Source organism: Myripristis murdjan, chromosome 4 (genome assembly GCF_902150065.1).
Source record: "Myripristis murdjan chromosome 4, fMyrMur1.1, whole genome shotgun sequence".
NCBI classification, from domain to species: Eukaryota; Metazoa; Chordata; class Actinopteri; order Holocentriformes; family Holocentridae; genus Myripristis; species Myripristis murdjan.
The window spans coordinates 26,882,791-26,904,996 of NC_043983.1; the positions used below are offsets into that span (position 1 = coordinate 26,882,791).

At 42.4% G+C, this 22,206-nt stretch overlaps 3 protein-coding genes and 1 non-coding gene across 4 annotated transcripts; 2 read left to right on the forward strand and 2 right to left on the reverse strand.

Annotated features, from left to right (window-relative positions):
- Positions 1–2,129: 2,129 nt before the first annotated feature.
- On the reverse strand, positions 2,130–3,153 carry LOC115358035 (uncharacterized protein NCBP2-AS2-like). The gene is made up of 2 exons (XM_030049814.1): positions 2,995–3,153; positions 2,130–2,886 (listed from the first exon to the last, which is right to left on the reverse strand). Exon 2 carries the CDS (start codon positions 2,806–2,808, stop codon positions 2,506–2,508), a length of 303 nt encoding a protein of 100 aa, XP_029905674.1. The 5' UTR covers positions 2,809–2,886; positions 2,995–3,153; the 3' UTR covers positions 2,130–2,505.
- Positions 3,154–4,578: 1,425 nt separating this feature from the next.
- fkbp2 (FKBP prolyl isomerase 2) lies at positions 4,579–6,858 on the forward strand. Its single transcript, XM_030050563.1, has 2 exons — positions 4,579–5,179; positions 6,362–6,858. The coding sequence occupies exon 1, from the start codon at positions 4,739–4,741 to the stop codon at positions 5,138–5,140; it is 402 nt and encodes a 133-aa protein (XP_029906423.1). The 5' UTR covers positions 4,579–4,738; the 3' UTR covers positions 5,141–5,179; positions 6,362–6,858.
- Positions 6,859–8,212: 1,354 nt separating this feature from the next.
- ncbp2 (nuclear cap binding protein subunit 2) lies at positions 8,213–14,603 on the forward strand. The gene is made up of 5 exons (XM_030050519.1): positions 8,213–8,363; positions 9,446–9,532; positions 9,833–9,927; positions 10,190–10,328; positions 13,898–14,603. The coding sequence occupies exons 1-5, from the start codon at positions 8,289–8,291 to the stop codon at positions 13,994–13,996; spliced, it is 495 nt and encodes a 164-aa protein (XP_029906379.1). The 5' UTR covers positions 8,213–8,288; the 3' UTR covers positions 13,997–14,603.
- Positions 14,604–15,352: 749 nt separating this feature from the next.
- Positions 15,353–15,424, reverse strand: trnap-cgg (transfer RNA proline (anticodon CGG)). The gene has a single exon. It is a non-coding gene; the product is annotated as a tRNA-Pro (tRNA).
- Between the last annotated feature and the right edge of the window lie 6,782 nt (positions 15,425–22,206).

Genomic DNA, 22,206 nt, shown 5'->3' on the forward strand with positions numbered 1-22,206 from the left:
TCAGTTTTTTTTTTTTTTTTAAAGCTTCATCAAGTTTTACACAGACCAGTTCGTCAAACAATGTTTTTTTTTTTTTTTTTGATTTTTTGATCAGCACTGCAGCTTCCCTTTAATTTGCACTCTAAATTTGTAGGTGAAGCTGATTTTTATAAAACTTGCAAAGACTCAAATGCAACTTGAGGTGTCAAACTGAAATGAACACACCTGTCCATTCACTCAATAAACTTATGTGTAAAAGCATAAATTTAAAGGTAGAGAAAGTGATTCTGAAGAAAGATTGTTGATATTTTAAACCAACAGCCAGATTTACCATCCCCTCCTGCTCGCACTGACTCCTTTCCCTAATCTCCACTCCCCCTCCCCTTCCCCCTGTCCTGTGCATGAGCACTAACGCCCCCTGTTGCTGATTGGCTGGAATAGTGTCGTCTGGCCCGGTGTGAGAAACTGTTTGTTTGCCCCAAATGAAAACTAAGACTTCCACTGAAGCACTGTTCCTTTTATCCTCACAAAATTACACACATTCTTCAAATTCTTCTCAAGTTCACATTTAGACAGACTACTTATTGTAGTTGGACCCCATTAATTAGCTCTTGAAGCTAAACTGGTGTTATAAACATCTCTTCTCTGATATATTAATCTTATCAGCTCGGGATCCAAACCTACATACTGTGTGTTTCGCAAACAGAATCAGCCCTTTGACCCATATATGCTGGGATAGAAGAAATACTGCCATCGATAAAAGCTCTAATTGTTTTTTCCATTGCATCGTCATCAGTTAATTGCAGGGGCAGCTGCACACACAGACACACACACACACACACACACACACACACACACACACACACACAGAGAGAGAGACACTCACTCAGATTTATATCTCATTGTGGCAGAAATCTGATCTTCTAGTGGAGACCGTAAAATAAATTTGATTTCTCCTTTTTTGCTGTGCAGCCACAAGAATATTAGATCATTGGAAAAGACATAAAAAATGTTTTGTTTTTTTTAATTGTGTGTGTGTGTGTGTGTGTGTGTGTGTTCTTGTTTAAAGCAGCAGGAGCCCAGTGCAATCTGTTTAGACTGTTGTCAGGGCCAAAGGTTGGATGGGATGTCCTACCTTTGACATGCTGGAGGACACAGACAAAGTGCAGGATCTCTGTATTTGCTGATTGGACTCCCACACTGTGCATGTGTGTGTGCACACTGGGAAAAAATCCTCAACATTTTTTCAAGTCTTACTTGCAGTGTAGAAATATTGTTTTTCATAAACAAGTGAAAGAAATCTGCCAGTGTGGTAAGACAATCCCACTTGTTTCCAATGCAGTTTCTTTTTTTTTCTTTCTTTTTTTGCAAATAAGGCAGGCCAGTCCACTAATATTAAGAAAATGACACTTGAGTCAAGAAAATTGAATAAACATTGAGAAAAGTCGATCATGGGATAACCTCATCCCACTAGCACAATGTTTCTCCCTTGTTTTAACGACTGAATACATTTAATGACTTATTGAGACTGATTTTTTTGTAGTGCAGTATATGAAGGTAGTTCCAGTAACCGGAGATTCTGGGTTGGGATGGGACATGACTTCCTCACCCTCCCCTCCTTCACCACCATAAAAATTTAGGAGGAAGTCTTGACTGCACATAAAATCCAACAGTCATACTTACATTTAGGCCTGGGCAATATACTGATATTATACTGAAATTGTGATATCAGACAACATATTATCTGAGGTTTTGGATATTGTCATAACGTGTTATGATAAAAGTGTTTTCTCGTTTTAAAGACTGCACTGCTGTAAAGAGAGTTTTCTTAACTGGACTTTCCTCACTGTTATTTTTCTCTACCTGCCTGGTGATCAATCCACATTATTGAATGGCTGTTCATCAAAAATTTTGTGTAAACATTTCATGAAAGCACCAAGAGTCATCCTCACAGTATCCCTACCATATCAATATTGAGGTATTCAGTCAAAAACACTGTGATATTTGATTTGGTCCATATTGCCCAAACTTACTTACATTACTTATAATAATAAATTAATGCATCATTCCTCTTCCATCCCTCACTTCACAGACATTACATGAGACTGACATGTCAAGGTCACTGAGTTCAGTAGAGGCACACTTAGAAATTAATCTTGTATATACATTTTATTTACCCAGTCACAGTGAGATTGAACAAAGAACTTTCTTCACACACACACACACACACACACACACACACACACACACACACACACACACACACACACACGCTTGACGAACAGAGGTATCTGCAGAAAGAGACACACTTCTCTTTCTGCACACATTTTTAAATGACCAGTGCATGTTCTTCTTATTATAAGTCCTGGTTGTTGACTGATCGCGGTCCATTAAGCCACTGTCACATCTCATGAGGTTACATGAGCTTGTTGTCAGTGTGTGTGTGAATGAGCCGGGGTCGCAGCGGGTCTCCAGTCACATCGCCAAACATCCACACCTGATCCAAACAACACTTCAGCCTTGTGGTTACTTGATGTGTCTGGATCCGTCCCTCCAGCCCTGCTTCAGCTCTTTAACGAAGGTCTCTCTGATTCTCCGGAGGCGGCCCGCCACGTCCCCCTGGCCGCCGTGGACCCTGCCGGCCTCCTCCCGGACCTGCCGCAGCGCGTCGGACCGCAGGAGCCGCTCCGAGGCGTCCCGGCCCAGGATCTGAGCCTTGGTGACGGCGTAGGCTGTTATCTGGGCCGCCCTGCGGATCGGACGAGACTCGGCCAGCCTCTCGATGACATGGAGGTGGTTGATGAAGTAGATCAACATGCGAGTCAACATGTTTCTGCGCGGCTCTCCGGTGCAGGACGGCGGCTGACTTTAGCTAGCTGCCCGCTGCGAGCCTCGGGTGTTTCAGCCCTGAAAACATCGAAAACTGGGATTATTCGGAGATAAAAACACCCTTTTAGCGACACGGGCCGTGTGACTGCATTGTTCTCGTATGTGACAAGCAAAAATCTAACTTACCTGAGTTGGTTAAGGTGACCTTTGTGGCCCTTTGAGCCCGCCGAGGTTACATCAGTTCAGACAAAACACGGCTAAACAGTCAGCAGGAGCGGAGGCAGACTGGGTTGCCAGGTGCCGTGACAGAAACACGCAACTTCGGCTGTCAGGAGAAGCCAAGAACGCCTCCTCTTCTCCTTACTAGCAGTGTTTAGACGCTACTATTCGTGCTACTGCCCTCCTCAGGACAAAACTTAACGCACACGACCACACTTGATATTTTTACTTATATGCCTGAATCATGCAGGAGCTGTGATCAGCTGTTTGTGTTATAAAAAGTAATTCTGGTCGGCTGCACTCCAGGTTCGACTGTTTCAGGAGTGCCTTTCTTTAGTCTCCCTGTCCCATAATCCCTGTAACTCTCTCTCTCTCTTTCAGCACCCTCCTTGATGTTTCCTGTAAGTTCCACTCTACTCAAAGAATATTTACATCTATTTCTGCTTTCTTCAGGATGGGCTTTACTATAAAATTGGCTGTTTCATTTCCCTCAACTCCAGCATGACCAGGAACCCAGTAAACTTGACTTCAGGGCAGAGAAAAAAAAAACAGAATTTATAAGATTAAAGTCATAATTTTTACTAGAAAAAAATCACAAATTTATGAGAAAAAAAATTGGAAAAAAGAGGGGTTTTTTTTTTTGGTTTGTTTTGTCAAGGAACCACATCACTTCACTTTGCAGGTTTGGATCAAGCACACACTGCAGACCTCATCAAATTCAGCTTTGCAGTGAGTTTTAGTAAGAAGCAAATCCTGCTGATCTGAGCCCAGAATCACAATATTGTTTTCCTCTGAATCGGCTCAAGTCACAGGAACATCTCTTCAAAGTCCATACGCTGATGATAATATTGCTATTCTGGCCTAGGGATTTCCTTGTTACTAAATTTGACAGTATAAGAAATACAAATTTTCCATGTTTTTTTTTCTCATAAGTTTCTGACTTTATATCTCAAAATTTTCATTTTTTTCATAAATATGTGAGTCTTTTCCTCATAAATTTACCACTTTAATCGCCCCCTACAATGGCCCTTATATATCGTCATACATCTGTGATCTGATTGCATGAAAATATATTCATCTCTTGTTAACCTCAGTTTTAATTTGCCAAGATTTCAGACATCTTCAAACAGGTGGAGTGCAGGACTGGGGGAACTGGACGGCAGGTGGAGATCTTTCACACATGCTTACATTTAACCTGTAGTGTTTCTGTGTGTTGTTAAGCGGCCAGGCACAAATAAGCATAAAGAAATACGGACAAACAAACTAATTTTTATCAGTTTCATTTTGTTTTTGCTGTATTTTTCTCTTGTGCACTACTTTTTTTTGGTTGTCTTAATGCTTCGTGTGCTTGTAAGCGATGATGCTGTCTTCTTTGTATGTTCAAGATTTGAAATGAAGATTAATTTACTTCACAAACTAGTGCGCTCTCCTGTACTTTCAAGTGACTGTAGAAAAAAACAAGCAGTAAATCGTGTTTAATTGGCGGACATGGCAACCACGAAGGCTGTGCGGTGTGGGGGAACCGGACCTATTTGCTGGTGGGACCGTCGCTTCAACAAAACGCACTTCCGCTTGCGGCTGCAGACCGACTCGCTCGTTTTCCTGCTTCACTGTGAACATTTGCAGAAGTGTGTGTTTGTGTGTGTGTGTGGAGCCCAGGCTTTTGAGACCCCATCCTCCATCAGCCGGACAGCCTCAGCGGACTGCAGCCATGCGTGTGTGCCTCCTGCTCGCCGTGGCGCTGGCGGCGGTGAGCGCGGCCGACAAGAAGAAGGTGCAGATCGGCGTGAAGAAGCGGGTGGACCACTGCCCCGTCAAGTCGCGGAAGGGGGACGTGCTGAACATGCACTACACCGGCAAGCTGGAGGACGGCACCGAGTTTGACAGCAGCATCCCCCGCAACAGGCCGTTCACCTTCACGCTGGGCACCGGCCAGGTGATCAAGGGCTGGGACCAGGGCCTGCTGGGCATGTGCGAGGGCGAGAAGAGGAAGCTGGTCATCCCCGCCGAGCTCGGCTACGGAGACCGGGGAGCCCCGCCGAAGATCCCGGGAGGGGCCACGCTCATCTTCGAGGTGGAGCTGCTGAGCATCGAGAGGAAGTCGGAGCTCTGATGAAGGGAGACGGGCGCTTGGGAGGGCTGCTTTCACAATGTGAGCATGCGGGCCGACATCTGTGTCACTGCAGTGTGTAGAAAATCTGGGCTGCTTCACATGACAGATAAAACACCTTATTCTGAAAATTACATACTCAGTTATTCACTTCTGATATGATGATGAGGTATCATTGGGTGGGAAAACCTGATTCACTTAAGTATCACGATTTTTTTAGTCGTTTTTTTTTTTTTATATTCTTATATTCTTATTATATTCTTACTGATATTGAATCGATTTGAAGAAGAGACACTGGTGTCATGAGTAGCTCTAACAAATCGATTTGCACTAAGCATGTCATGTTAGGTTGTCGACAAGAGGAGTAAACATCGCTCCAAAGTCTTTAGTGAGGGGAAAATGGCTTTTTTTAAAAAAGGGGTCCCTTGACCTCTGACCCCCAGATCTCTGAATGAAAATGGGTTCTCCAGGCAGCCACGGCTTTCCCCTCTGCAGACATGCCCACCTCATGCTGATCCCACGCAGTTTGGAGCACAGACCATGCAGTTCAAGTGTGTTTGTTTACCCTGGTGTAAAGTGGTGTGTTTGTGCAGACTGGGGCCCAAAAAAGAGAGTCTTGGAGTTGCATCAGTCGGCTTTGACTGGAAAGCAGGGACTCTTGTGGATCCAATGAGCCACATTTGATTCATGTGTGATGATGTTAACTCAATATCAGAACAATAATTATCATAATTTAATCTTCTCATTTATGGGAGGGATAACGCACCGACCTCCAATATCTTGTGCATCTCTAAAGACATTTGAAACAAGTGTGACATTATTATCATCATCATCCGGGTGATTTACAAAAATCTCAAAATCAGTTAAGAAAAAACAAACAAACAAACCAAAACAAAAACCTGTCCAACACTCTTTCTGAACTTGATGTTGCACTTCTGCTCTCTGAAAATCGCCCCAGGTGTTTTCTTTGTCACCTTTTACCCACATGACTACACACGTGACAGATTTTAAATGTTTTATTTCTTGCAGCATGTGCTTAAGTGCCTTTGAGCAAGGCAGCACATCCCTGCCAGCTGACCTGATCTCTGACTTGAGGGGATCAATATAATCAGATTAACACACACAAGGCGATTTGTATAGGCTTATATCTTCTTACAGATGTTTTTTTTTTTTTTTTTTTTTAATCTCACTAATGTAACAGCGGTGCGTTCATGTTCACCTCAGGTTCCAGGTGGCGCCACAGAGTCGAGTGGAAATCTGACCACTGATGCTGATGATGCTGAAGACCGCTTGCCCAAGCCGGAGAGGAGAGGAGTGTGGCGCCCCCTGCAGAGCCACCGATGTCCCAGCACCGACTTCACTTCTTATGTCTTGATTTGATTTTTTTTTTAGGGAGATTCTTTTTTTTTGTTAACGGTTAATTTGGTTATTGATGCAGGACCAGGTGTTTTTTTTTCCCCAGCTGAACGTGAACACACCTGCAGTGAGAAGCCGCAGCGTTTGGTTTACAACGTCAGCATCTGTCACTTCACTTCGCGACTGTTTGAATTTTAATGGTTTCTACGAGGGTACCTTCATATCTGTACACCGTTTTGCACAGTAGAATTACACTTGTTCATTTTGTAAACAGGCAGATGACGGGATCAGAATCACATGTTGGTGTTCAATGAAAGTCTGAAATTGTATTAATAAAAAAGTTTGGCCTTTTGGGAACATTTACAGTCTGAAATGTTTTTTTTTTTTTTTTTTTTTTTTTTTATTATTGGGACAAGAACTTCTGCTTCTCCCTGGTTTCACTTTTGTGTGTTTCACAATCTTGAGTCATAACAAGGGCTTGTTTAAAGTGCAGCTGAAGGAGATGCTTCACCTCAATAATTAGTTTGTCATAGCAGCACAGTCCAGAATCACTTTTTTTTTCTTTAGTCTTTTTTTTATTATTATTTTAGTGAGTCAGGAAGCCCAGAGCAAAGCCTCTTTTTACTTTTATTGTTATCAAACAAAGAGAAATGTCCTTCCTTCGTCCTAAACTGCTCCTAAATCGATACTAGAGTGCTTCCTTATTTTATGCGTGTGTGTGCGTGTGTGTGTGTGTGTGTGTGTGTGTGTGTGTGTTTGACGCTGTAAGCCTGTCCCCCACAACTACATTTTGATCCCGGTCCCTGCGGTCGAGAGGCACACAGCTCCTCTGAAGGTTCCCAGTCCCGGGGGGAAAGTCCCTGCAGTTGAAATGGGCTTTAAAAGGACGGCGCGGTGCTGAAAGGAGCATTTGATGTGCTGAAAGGAATTAAAGCTCACACTTCACACCGCTTCCTCTGGAAAAGGTCAAAGGATGAGTTCGATTTATTTTGTATTCTCTATAGCTACTGCTGGGTGGAAGAAAACTCACCCTAACGCGCTGATAAATAAAGTGCAATATGTGTTTGCAGACTAGACAGATGCACCACACTAATTGATGTGAACGTGATATGGATGATGCTCACACGTGCTGACAAATACTTGCACATACAGACAAATTTTGATTAGCCATTTATCACGTTATGCAATTTAATCTGCCTCCTTACACACACCTGTTAATACTTCTGTTGAAATTGTTCATATTCCTATCTTTTTATAACCCTTGTTCATAGTGTTTATATTGCTTACTGCTATTTATCATGTGTATACTGTATATTTCTTCTAAATTTGCACATTGACCTACCTCTATGCACATTTTATACACCCATGCACACGGTTTTTTCTGTTTTTTTTTTTGTTGCACATTGCTTTTTGCACACTGGGTTGTACTTAGGTTATTCTGTTGTTCTGTTGTTAGGTTATTCTTATTCTGTTATACTTAGATCTTATTCTTTATTTCTATTTTTTTATTTACTTAATCTGTAATCTGTGGATACTGCTGAAGAAAATGTGAATTTCCTGCGGGATGAATAAAGTATCTACCTACCTACCTACCTACCTACCTACCAGAGCAGATATTTTCCCCGTGGCGCAGTACATCCAGCTACAGCAGGGGGGCGCTACTCACTTGCGTATCCCCATCATCAGACAGCACGTTGTGGTTTCACCCGGCCTTATTCAAGAGACGGACACATTGAACCGGAAGTTGTGCCAGCTAAATAGCGGCAGCTGCAGCCCGCCTGTGTTAATTTGCACCATGTCTGTGAAACTGAACGCGCTGTGCAGCGATTCATACGTCGATATAAGCCAATACAGAGACCAGCATTTTAAGGTAAGTTGAGTTATATGTTTTATTTTCTTTTATCGCCGCTGGTTCATGTTAAACGCTGTTAGCTGTGGCTGCTAGCTGCTTTTAGTAACGGACACAGCATCCAGCCGTCGAGCTCGCTGTGATTCATTTTGTTTTGGTCAACTTTGACTTTAACTTTGATTAATTGACGAGTCGCGGACAAGTTTGCCATGGTTTGACAGTTCATACACATTTAGCAGACATTCAGCCAGTCGTTTATGTTAGTAACGCAGCCAAAACAAGTGAAGAGGATGTTAAATGACCTATGCATCCTTACATGTGAGCCTCAGTCATCTTCACTTACCTGTTTCAAATTATCTTGAAATCACCTGTAAAGAAGCTACATGTTATGCCAGAGTGTGCACTTCCTGTAGTAATGTTTATTTTTTCTGAATGTGTTCAGTAAGACAGACTATATAGCCCTTGCCAACATAACTGAGTAATTATTAAGTCCTTGGTTAGATTCATTAAAAAGCCGTCTTCAAAAATGAGACTGATGCTAATGAAATGACTGCCACGAAACAAATTCTATTCAAAAATTGTAAAGACCTTTTTTTCCTGAAATGTGCACATACAGGATGTAAAAAATATTTGGGTGTCTGGGTTTGGGCCCTCTTTGGGTAGGGACACATGTAGGCCAGAAACTCCAAGGCGCTCTCTATTAAAACAGTGAAAATGACTGTGTTGGCATGGGATGATCATGTTAGACTTTTATACAAAGTGCACTCAAAGTATTTTGGACATGAATTATTCAGTTCCTACCAGAGTTCAGGAGCTCAGAGCAGATTATATTTAGATAAGTAGCTCTCTCTCTCTCTCTCTCTCTCTCTCTCTCTCTCTCTCTCTCTCTCTCTCATCAACACAAACATGTAATCATTTAAGCGTTTAAAGTCAGACAGACTGTTGAGGTTGGTCTTCAGACACCATGTCAATGCACCTTCTCTCTCTGGAGTTAAAGTTCTGTCTAGAGCTAAGGTTTACTTGTTCGTTTAACTTGTGTGTGTGCGTGTGCGTGTGTGTGTTTGTGTGTGTGTGTGTGTGTGTGTGTGTGTGTGTGTGTTTAGGGTAACCGGTATGAACAGGAGAAGCTGCTGAAACAGAGTCACACTCTGTATGTGGGAAACCTTTCCTTCTACACCACCGAGGAGCAGGTCTGAGTTATTGAACATTATTTACTCAGTAGATCGTTACTCTGATCTGTTGGTCAACTTCATGTGACAGTAGAGCTTCTCGCTGTTGTTGTTGTTGTTGTAGGCTGGTGTAGTCCTGTAACTCAGGTACGCCGCCACCTTATGATGGACACCCAAATTCAATGTTCCCCTGGGACCCAGACTCACTGAACTAATAGAGAAATCTTTATCTGATTGTATCGCTAGGATTCCCCTCCCACTCTAACGAACCCCCACCCACCTGTCTCTCTTGTCTGTCTGTCTGTCTGTCTGTCTGAACAGGTGTATGAACTGTTCTCCAAAAGTGGAGATGTCAAACGCATCATCATCGGCCTCGATAAGATCAAGAAAACAGCCTGCGGATTCTGCTTTGTAGAGTATCCTTTTGGTGTAAATCGCACGTCAATAATACACACGTGCAGAATTATATAAACACTCATCATTCTGCTCACCTGCATATTTCAACACTGTGCCTGGTTTAATAATGTAGGTATCATGTAGCCTCATGTGCTGATGTTTCACAGTAGCAACGAGGCAGTAAAGCTAGGATTCTGTGTTTTTACATATTTATTTGTGCGTGTTCACATTCATCGACTGTTAACAACAAGCCCGAGACGACCTTAACCCCCGCTGTGCCAGGTACTACACACGTGCAGACGCTGAACACGCCATGCGCTTTATAAATGGCACTCGGCTCGATGACCGGATCATCCGGACGGACTGGGACGCTGGCTTCAAGGAGGGGCGGCAGTACGGCCGCGGCAAGTCTGGAGGACAGGTGAGGTCTTTCTGTTTTAATGTGTTTTAATGTGTAAGTCGGTGATCAGGGTTCTCAAGTGTCCTGGAAATCCTGGAAAGTTATGGACTAATTTTCCAGTCATGGAAAACCTTGAAAATATGAAAATGGATATATTGTCCTTGAAATTTTGTCAGGAAAAACCAGGAATATTGTCCTGGTTTTTCTGAGCTCACACTGCACATTTTCAGCCGCAGGCATCCCGTTTCAGCTCCTGTCGATATCCAGCTGTCGTCTTTTGGCGTTCTGCAGTGTCACCTGTGTTTGGAGGGCAAAACAAGTCAAAATCACACAAAACAACACTTATGTCAATCCGCGTTTCTGCAAAATCAACATGTGTGCGTTGTTTGCATGATAATTTTTCTTACTTGTAAACATGTTTGATAATGCATGTTGACATTGTGTTATTTGAGATGTCAGTTTCATGCAGTTTTGAGCTTTTCGGCTTTTTGATGAGTGTACTCTTCGTGCTGTACATGAGGCAGAGCCAGTCCCTTCTGATAAATTGGATGTTACGCAGTTTGCTCAGTCATCTGTTTATTTTAGACTTCATCTTAAACTGCATTTGGTGTTTAGGGGAAGTGAGTAGCTGTAATGCAACATTTTTTTCCATACAAGTATGCATGAATATTTTATCAGTATTGTTGTTGTTATCCTTGGTGTTACTAGGAGGCTTCAGTATCCCACAGTGCAAAGCTGTTTTCTCACTCTGCCAAGTATTATATCCTGGAGGTAACACGGAATACTTAACTTTCAGGGGAAAAAGGTGAAATTTAAGCACATTTTATATCAGTAGCTTCAGCTATTAGTATCAGCCTTTAGAAATCGATGTTAGTCAAACTGAAGTCCATATAAATAGTATATAACAGTATGTATTAAAGTCTGGTAGTTTCTAAAATAAGGCCAAGAGACCACCAGGAGTCCTTGAGAAAATTCTTAGGATTCTCCACCAACATTACCAATAGTTAATTTCTTCTTACTTTCTTACTATTTCTTCTTACTAAATCAAGAAAAGTTAGCAGAATGAGAAAATATATGAGGCTGATGGTTTTTAACAAAGCTGTCTGTCTCCATGTTGTTGTGTCCTGCCCACCTGCAGGATAGATAATAACAGAAATCGGCACTAAAAAACAACCTCAGACCTTTGTTTGGGGTGCAGCGATGTCAAACGGCTGTGTGGTCTGATGCCTGCATCCTGGAAGTTAAAAGGGTAGAGCCGCTGTGGACTCTTTGTAGGCCTTTGGTCACGGCAAATCACACTACTTCCAGGTGGTTCACCTCACCACGGCAACAGCTATAGAGTTCATTGATGTCACCACATCGGCAGAAGAGTTTGTTTGAATAACTTTATTGGAACTTGCGTCGTGACAGAACAAGCATCTGGCTGTTTGGTGGATCTCTCTGTCACCTTGTGTATGGGGAAGTTAAAGTTAATGCATTACAATCAATTGAAACTGTCTGTGTGCTATTAAAAGTTGTTTTAAAGAATACGCTGCTTATAGAAAGCTAATATCTCAGGCTAACATTAATATCAGCTAATTAGATGTGAGCTAAATTAATCCTAATGAGCTGGGTTGTTGTTGAAAAATGTTCTGGCAAAGCCGCCAGCAACATACAAGGTGCAGCTCCTCCCAAAACCAACATTTTTTTTTTTTTTTTAATTTGAATCAATCGGCTCTTTCTCCTCATTCACATTTTCCCCATAGTGTGAGGCAGTAAGCTGCACAGGCGCAGGATATAAGGAGGGAGATATGGCTGGAATTATTAATATTATCAATGTTATTTTAATTTATCGGCCTTCTGCTATAAAAAATGCACTGTTATTACATACAAATTCACAGTACTTTGTCCTTAGATTCAACTGATTATAGGAATATTACAGAAGTATTACAGGTGACAGAGAGAGAACAAAAATAGATCTCTCCTGAAAAGCATGGTATATTTTGGATTCTGCTCCCAGTGTAACAAACTCTTCTGCCAACATGGTGACATCAGTAAACACTACCGCTGTTGCCACGGCGAGGTGAACCACCCGGAATTACTCTGATTGGCTGTGAGCCAAAGGCCTGCGCCGGCTCTACCCGTTCAGTTTCTATGGCCTGCATGTTTTGGTTGTTCTTGATATGAAAACGTTTGGGAATCCCTTCACAGGAACATTTGTTGGGGGAAAAAAAACAACAACACGTTATCATCATATTATATCATGGTGTTGAGAACAATGGCATATTGTGGCATTTGGTAAATTGCATGCACTATTATGACATTCAAAAGATCAATACATTATATTATGACATTTTAATATTAATATTCAGAAAGTGACTTAAATCCCAAAAATGTTAAACGTGATTAATTGTGGCCTTTAAAGAGATAGCATTATTATCCCGTATTATGGCATTTGAAAAATGATATAACTATATAGTAATATGCTCGTTTGAAACGGAGCACACACAGACACAGCCGGTGTTGTCATGCTGGGAGGGAGAGAGCCAGCTGGAGAAGAAACATAAGGAATTCAACAGTGAAACATAAATATTTGATCAAGGACAGACTAATGTGAGAACAAATGGCAGAGATGAGATCCTGTCCAAAACCTCTCCCCCTAGTGTGCAATTTTACTGTAATACCTTCTCATTTAAAATAATGAGACCTGTGACAATGTCAGAACTCAGATGAATTTACTCAAAAACATGAGTAATGTGTATTCACTTTAATTTGATTAGCTTGACTGATAGAATAGGGACGTAGCTCTAACAAAAAAACAAAAAAAAATACAATGCAGACATGCAAGCACTGACGGTGGCTGGGTTTACATCCAAAATTTGATAAAAGAAAGGACGCTTTAATACAGTGTAATCAAACACCCATGGCCAAAGAGACGATAAAGAGGTTTAATGGCTGGTCACATGCAGCCAAGAGACACAGGACGGGCTGTGCAGCGGCTCAGTTTGTTGTGATCAGGCACCATCCACCATATGATCGCCTCCAAGTTCAAGCTCAGGTTTATTTTGTTTGTCTGACCGAGGACTTGGTCCCCGGCTCTCTGCAACGTCATCATTACGCAAACCCATCACCCCATTTGGTGCATTAAGTCTTTTTGAAAAGGTTAAAACCGCCTCAAGCGAGCGTAGAAACTCATTTTGCCTTTTTCCATCAGCCTTTTCTAAACCATTACTTCCAAATGCACACAAACATACATTGATGGAAACACGGCTAACGTTCACTTCTTGGCCCGTCAACAAAGCATGGATGTTTTGATTTGGTGCATCTACAGTATACTAGTAGGGAATCTGCTTTGGCCTGACTTTATGTGTCCATGCATTTATTAGACCAAATGACATGCTACAGTACAGCTGTAGAATTATAGTTACCAGTGTGTATTCAGTATCTTTGTGCTGATGTGTCTGGATGCAGTTTGGGATTTATTATGAATATAGAGGGCAGTTTTCCAATTTTAGTAAATCCTAAACGAGTGATAAACTGCTGTGCACGCTGCATTTAGATCTGGAGTATAACACATGTGCCCTCTCTTTGTTTTTCTGCGTCCCATGCAGGTGAGAGATGAGTACAGACAAGACTACGACCCAGCCAGAGGCGGCTATGGTAAGCTAGCTCAGCAGCAGAGGGCCCCAGAGGGACGCAATAGTTTTTAGACTCAGCGCCACCGCAGCAGTCTGCCTGGGTGAGCAAGAGCCCCAGCCGTGGACTGGATTATCTCTCCAACAATACAGCAACAACAGGCGAACACAGCTTGTCCGGCTGAGCGCTGTCACCATCACACGCTGCAGCAGCTCTGCGTGGACCACCACACCCTGGATGACAGCAGCTGTTATTTATTTCTGTTGAAGAATTGTTTTCTTGTCTCCATTTTTTTTTGTGCTCCTCTGACCCCATGCCATCGGTTTACACTGTAGCTCAGACCAAACCCAAAAAGTTGGTTTATGATATTTACTGATGTTTTCTGGCTTACAGCATAAGCCTGCCCTTAGAAATACCAGAAATTGTCCCCCACAAACATGAAATTGCTCTGTGAGTATGCAGTGACTAATGTGGATTGATGGTATGTCAGATATCAAGGAAATGCAAAATCTGACAAAAATGATCTAGCTTTGAATCTGTCAGGTTTAAATTCCAGTGTCTTTAAGGAAGGAAAACGGAAACACTGTTGGCTTTCCTCTCGTTTCCAGTAATGAAACTCTTTGTATCCCAGACTGTGTATGCATTGTTTTTCTAATAAACCATTTATTTTTCATTTTTTAAGAATGTTTTGTTCCTTCCTTATAACAGTGGTAGACTAGATGTCGGTGTCTGTACTTAACCTTGTAGATGTCATTCGGGATGGGACACATCTTGGTACTTCTACTGTGCTGGTTAAGGGTATACTAGACCAGAGTAAAAAAAAAAAAAAAAATCCATTTTAAATCTTACACTTGGGACATTTTAACACTCTAGGTGTGGACTAAGTGCTCGTATTGTGCAAATGAGACAAGTGAAATATAGTAGCCTCAGTGTGTAACTGTATGCTAAATCCTCTGGGGTTTCCCAGCACAGCTTTGAATCCTGACGTCTGTCAAAGGGTTCATTTAAGCTTCTATTTATGTTCTGTATCTCAGCGAAAAGTTTCAAGCTTGGAAAGGTCGTAGCACTAGTTTGCTGCCAGACATTTCCCTAACAGTTGCATCTGCTTAAACGGTCATGCTCATACTTATGACCAGAGCTTTGTTTCCCTTCAGGGTCCGAAAGTATAGCCAAGCTGAGACCAGTGGCTCCAAGAGCAAGAGCTTCTTTACTGTAATGTTTGTGTAGTCATGAGCATAACTTACCAGGCAGTTACACTCTATTCATGTCCTCTGCAACTTACTACTTTTAATTTTATTTGTAACTTTGTACTGGAAACTTTACAGATCTGGCAATAGCTGAAAGCTTTGGTGTGTGTACTTCAGTCACTATAACTTGTAACCTCAACAAACACACACTGTAGCAACTGGACATCAGAGGCTGCATTTGCAGGGCTCGTCCGGGATTTGAACCCGGGACCTCTCGCACCCGAAGCGAGAATCATACCCCTAGACCAACAAGCCTTGTAGTTGTCTTTTGTATGCCGCAGCAGATGCTGTGGGTCAGTGGTGACAGCAGGCAGGCTTGCCAAACAGTTCTACCATGAATTAAAATGCCACCTTTTTACCTCGTAAAGCTTGCCTCTACCTCTGCATCTATCGACTGGGGAACATTTGAATTCATTTATGCATTTTGCACCAAGTCTTCCTGTGCGGGTTCAAATTGAACAAACTTGAAAGGTTGATTGTTCAATAACTGTTTGTGCTCTCGGGTTTGAAATTTTAAAGGGGCTGTTAGAGACAACATGCCTTGAATTGCCTTGAAGAGGCTGGTAAAAGCAGGGGTTTTTGATCAAGCCATCAATGCCTGCAGGTTTTTAAACACTATAATCATCTGTTCATTGATTAACACAACTTCAGCTAGAGAGGAGACACTGATCAGGAAACCAGCTAGTTGGAGTGAAAACATACAGACATGCAGGTGTCCCTGGCACAGTCCTGGAAAAAATAATGTTTAATGTTGCATCTTCCTGGAGGAAAACTTTGAAGCATGCCTGGTTCTGGGTGTGGTTACAAAACTGACCCCAAAATCTAACTTTGTCATCTCTGCCCAAGTAATCATGTTGCAACCTAGTAGTTTTTACTCGTGTTCATCAAATAATGGGACTGTGCTGGCGATTATATTATCTTGCTGAGCACTTGGTCAGGGCTTGCTTCCCAGACAATGCTATTCTGCCTGTAATAAAGAAAATGATAACTTTGCTGTTTGTAAGCAGTCAGCTGCTCTCTTATCTCGAAGTGAGCAATGGTAGTGTCGTGAAGAACACAGCAGCATACCAAGAAGCTGCATCGGGCTTAGTGCCAGCCATGTTTTCACATCCTCACATCTAAATCTTGTACTTAGCCAACATGTTTAACGTTTAAGCTCTTCAGCTTCAGCAGATTTTTAACAAAAAAGGTAATAGGTGATAGGCTAATAATTATAATTTTAATTGGGATGCATATGTATGTGTTTTTTAAAGTTTAGACTCCATTTGAAAGGATTAGAGATAAATGTAAATGCTTCCATTTTGATCCTCCTGTGGTCCTTTTGTGCACCAAAATTAAGTGTGTTAGCAAAAATGCCAGAGAGTAACTTCAGTTTCAGTGAAAGGGTTCATTCAGGAATTGTTTCTGTGAAGAAGTATAACCCTAGAGCAACTAGACTGCTGATTTCTTGACTCTCTGTCAGCTGACATTTGCATTTCAGGAGAACTTCATAGATTTAGAGTTAAATCCAAAAGCAGGCAGGTTGACACACCAGTCCAAGGCACTACACCCAGCTCTCTGTCTCCCATGCAGCGCTGTGTTCACATCTCACTCCAGATATAAGTAAGCACTTTTCACTTTTGCTGTGAACTGGGGCAAAAGGCTTTGCATGTAGCCAGCCTTTAGCTGACAATAGGACTATTGTGAAAAATGATCTCATGTTGGGCATGTGAAATGACAAATACAAATATAGTAGAGAGGTAATTGTGTGCAGTGGCCAAGGCAACCATCTACAAATCCACAGGGATCTCTCTACAGTGATGTAGTAGTAAAGAAAACACTGCTGCACTATGTCTGTCACTATAACCAACAATATAAACAAAAATCAATGACATTGATGTTTCTTTTCCTTCAAAAGATTTCCTCCACATGGCTCACCTTGACACTACTTTCTGTTACTGGGTAGAATTAATTTATATCTTCAAGATTTACATCAATCAATTAAGGTGGGTAAAGTGGTTTCTAAATTAAAAGTGGGGTAACCCTGCTGGGTAATCTGGGTTAGTGAGTTTACCTCTCATTACATCCCCACCTCCCTCGATGCAGGACTGAATTGTGCTGACAGTGTTCATGTGACTGCATTTCTCAGAAGAGACATTTAAGGAAGAAGAGTTAGGTTGGGTTCTCTTTTGCAAAACCAATGCCAAACCCAAGTTTATCATCTCTACCTCGAGGATTATGGTGCAGACATGGAGCTTTCCTCTTGTCCATGAAGCTGTGGGATTACATTAAAAAGCATTGCGTCTTCCACAGCAGCTGACCAAGGCTTAGTCAAAAGCCTATGTAATGTGTAATCAGCGCGCTGAAGTGAGCATTAATCTGCTTACAGAGTGAAGCGCGGTATCTGTGCTCTTTTGCTGCTTGTTTCATTCACATGATCAGTAGCCTCACAGGAATTTTAGGTTGCAGTGCTGCTTGTTGGATGGGCATGACCAGTGAGTTTCATGTCTGTGTTACAGTCAGGCGAGAGAAAATCCAGCCCTGGGTATTACCTGTTTTATTATGGTGGCTTTGGTGCCACGTTTTTAGAAGGATAAGGAATTTTTAAAAAGGCGCTACAACACCTGTACAGTTTAGGTGGAATTTTTGGTTCCTCAAGCAGGAGCTGTGGCCTCGGCTCCTAAAAGGATTTCCTCCCAGTGCTTGCCGTACTGTACAGGGTACCTGTGATGAGCCATGTGAGGCATTCTGGCATGCATGTGATATTCTGTTTGAGCCCGGGGATATTATTCATTTGTAAATCTCTGTAATGGACGAGGTGAAGCTCATCCTGGCCCTGAATTGGCCCTACATGATACGGTTCTTGCCGTTTTGCAACATTAGCTGTGATTATAGTCAAGTTCAAACAGGCGAGCTCAAATGGGGTCAAGTGAGAATTACACAGGGCTGTGGCCAGTTTCAGAATCAGCGAGATGTCTGAATCCAGCTCAGTGACGCTGATGAGAGCGCTGCTGAAAACTATGGAGACAAATACCTAGAAGTCCACCGCTCTGTGTCACTGAGGAGCCGTCGTTACAGAGGCCGTCTATCACCGGATCGTTACAGATGACACGGTGAGCTAATGACGTATTATTTCAATGAAGAACAACGGCACTCAATTCCAGCCTTCAGTGCGGATATGCGTCAACTTGATCATTAATCCGTGATGAAGGGTGCTTCGTGGAGAAGCAGACTCACTCGGGTCATCCATCCCCTCTGTCCCATGTTCCTGCCACTTGCTATGACATATGGTGCAGAGAAAAGCAAAAATGACAAAACGAAAGAGAGTCATTTTGAATATGCATGAGAGTACCAAAGCCCAAACACTCCCACAACCACGGGAAGCTGAAACTGTTCCAAAAAGTTTATATTTTGATTTGTTTATTGACGTTACATATTCCCCTTGATAAAGTTGTAGAATATCAGACGCTGTATACGATTTGGTAGACCTTGCTTCCTCTTTCTCATTCATTAAAACACCGCTCTCAATCTTTTAATGTATAGATTGGGTATAGAAACTGGAAAGGATTGGAAAAAAGCTGTTTTGGTTTGAGATTCGTGCACCTAGAGCAGCAATAGCCCTTCGAATATTATAAATCTGAAGCCACTGAAGGACAAACCCCTCCATCACCACCACCACAGAGTCAGGAGAAACATTTGCCTCCTCCATAATCTTTCGATTTGCTCCAGGAGAATATCAGCAGCAGGCATTTCAAACAGCCTAGTGACTAAACATGCAGATTTCCTGTTATTGAGAGGGATCTCATTACAGTAAAGTAATTCACCTCTCCATAATGCCTTCTTTGGAGACAGAGCTAAACTGAAATGCTGCGGCTCGCCCATAAAGAAGCTAAAATAGCAAATGGTAACTTGACATTTTGTGGCCATGGGGAGGCATTTGTGGAAAATTAGGTGCTATATCTGGTCGTGTGCTTTACGTTCAGTGTGAGCATTAGTGTCACTCAAGATTGAACCTGAGGAGTTTACTGCGCTGGGAGTTAAGAGGCAGCTGACAAGAACAGATTTTGACAGGTAGGAGCCCGGTGTCAGGGATTAAAAAGCCCTTTGTCCTTCCACACAGAGGCTGATGTAAAGTGTTTCATCATCTCCGGTTTCATTAAAGCTGTTTCATCTGTCACCTGATCCACCGTGATGGACGGCACATGAAACGCAAAACATGAAGTTCCTGTCAGGGAAAATAAAGGCTGGGCTTAAACTTGGCCAGAAGCACTACCAAACAATGTGGGAGAACCGACAACAAAACGCTATGATCTGTGGGAATATCTTCATCTCTTGTGGAACGGGGACATGGCAGTCAAACTGTCTTTGAAATGCGTAACGTTTGAACAGACAAATGCCTCGCTGCAGTTCCACGACACGCATATTTGTTATCTCTCTCTGTGTTTCAGTAGTTTAGTGTCATGGTTCAGTGCTCTGATCACCCCTCGCCCTGTCAACAGTAGATTGAGACAAAACAGACATCAGCTGTAACAGACAGTAAAATGGGCTGGGAGAGAGAGAGAGAGGGAGAGAGCGAGAGAGAGAGAGAGAGAGAGAGAAGGAGAGAAGTAAATTATATTTCTGAGGGCGAAACTTCATTTGACTGGGGAAATGTAGCCTGAGGCAGCATTAGATGCATTAAGTGCAAATGAAGAGCAGGATGTTGTGTTATTACCTAGAAGTGCGAAATATGATTAGAAGTGATTAATTATCTCGGCTAAAATTCACAAAATTAATTTCCTTTTATAGGTCTAGACCCTGAAACTACAGTAAAAGTACTCGGGCATTTTAGAAAATCCCACAGTGCTGATGTTAAATGTTCTGACCGGTCTGCCTTCAACCCTTTTAACCCTCACAACAGCCTTCGTTTTTTTTTATCTGTCTCTATCCAAAACTGGACATGGAATATTTTTCCCATGTTGTCTGATGATCTCTGATGAACCCCCTGCTTCAGATAGCAGGTTTTTCTCCTCTCACCCCTCTGCACGCCAGCAAAACTCCCAGACTGAAGCAGCCACTCTCTCCCTTAGCAATGTTTTGTTCCAGCTGAGAGGCCCTGTCCGTCACAGCCAACAGGCCCGGCGATGCTCGGAGGTCGTTACAGCTCGGAGGCCTCTTGGTGCGAAGCGCTGGCCCTAATATCACGCTCCACAACACTCTCAATACCCCGCAGCTCCTCGAGAGCTTCACCTCAGCCTCGCCGCTCAAAAACAGCACTACAAAACACGCAATCCTCTTTGCCCGCTCGCTAAAGATCAATGCCAGCTAAGTGAAACACTTGTGAAATTCATATTCAGCCAGTCACTCAGTCAGACTCTCGAAGCCAACGTTTTCACCAGCCAGCCACGTGTCTGAATTCTCCCGTGGCACATTTGCTGCAGTCAAGCTCAAGACAAAAACATTTTCTACCCCGATGAAAGACACTGTTTTACTGTCTTGATGTGCTGCTCTGAGCGTAATCTACATGCAGAAAATGCGCTCACGTTTTCCCTTGCTTGAATTACATAGCACCTGGCTCCTTCAGCAATCATGTTAAGGGTAATTGAACACAGATATAATTACAGCAGAATTTTTCAGTCTGTTTCAATTTAGCACAGCCCATTTCCTGCCTCTGATCGATCCTCTCCCTTCCTCCCCACGGTACTGCTGACTGCCTTTAAAAAGCCAGCATTGCTCATGGATTCAAAAAGCAGGTAAACATTCCTCCATGCTCAATAGACCTCTCTCTGTGTCTCTCCCTCCTCTGAGTAAACATCAGTGAACCATCCATCACCTCAGAATAGAGAGATCAGCTATCTTTTCTTGCAGCAGAAATGGGACTTTGCAGTTAAAACTCAATAGGACTTGGAAGGAGGGACGGCAAGGCGATGCAGCAGGTTACGGCCCTGCCTCAACCCGTCAAGGCAGCGTCAGTCTGAAATCAACTCACTGTTTCCTCCCTTCTCTTAACCAGAAGAATGGTGAAAGGACCACACGTAGTCTTGATTTTTGATTCTGCTTAATAGTTCAAACTAAGAGGAATATGCCAGACAGCCTCTCATAAGTTATCACAGAATGATCTGAGATACAGTCGGGAAATATCTCACTGACATTTGGTGAGGAGAAAAAAAAAAACATCTAAGAGGAGCTTCCTTCCCTTATCTTAAAAAGTGATGCCTCTGATTCTGAGGATGCTCAAGTGCCTGGTGAGCTAAACTGGAGGCTACGTACAGAAGCTGCGATATTTCACATGGTATTCAAACACGTTTTTACCAGACTTTCTCACTGTCTAAATAAAACCCATTATAGATTTTGAAAAAAAATAAATAAATAAATAAATTAAATCTGGTCTAGGTACATTTTTCATGTTAAAAGACACCCGTTTTGTCTGACATCACAAAGTGTACAAGAAGAGAGTCGCATCTCTGCTAATTGAGATGCTGCTGTGTTGCTGCTGAAATGAACTGTATTGATTTGCCCAAATTAAATTCTGGTGCCAAGTATGGACACTGGCAGGAAATATTCTCAGAGCGCAGGGAATGATAAATTGAAACTTAAAGGCCACATGACCCCATGTTTCCTTGATTTCATGTATTTCCTGTTGTACCAGAAAGATGAGGCAGGAGCTGTGTCCCGAAAACACACTCCACTGAGGATGGAGTCCCAAGTCAACTGGCTCAATATGTTGCATGTGCAGAAACTGTTCACTATTGTCCCATAATGCAGTATGCTGCAGAGAGGGAGGAACAAAGAAAGGAAGGAAGAAAATTTTTATTTGCATATACCGTTGCAGGGTGATGTCACCACTTAAGTTACAGTGTTTTGTAGGAATGAAGTGAACTCCGAGGGGACTTTGAGAGTGAAATACAAGCTGGCTGTCAGAACTCGGTCCAGAGAAACCTGGTCTCACCAACAATGGCTGAACCTCTTCACCACCTCCACCTCATCGTACAAATCTCTAGATATTGAAGTCAAAATTCAAACAGTTACCTCTTGCTGCCATTTGGGGCCACCAGAGTGTGAAATTGCCTACTGCAGGC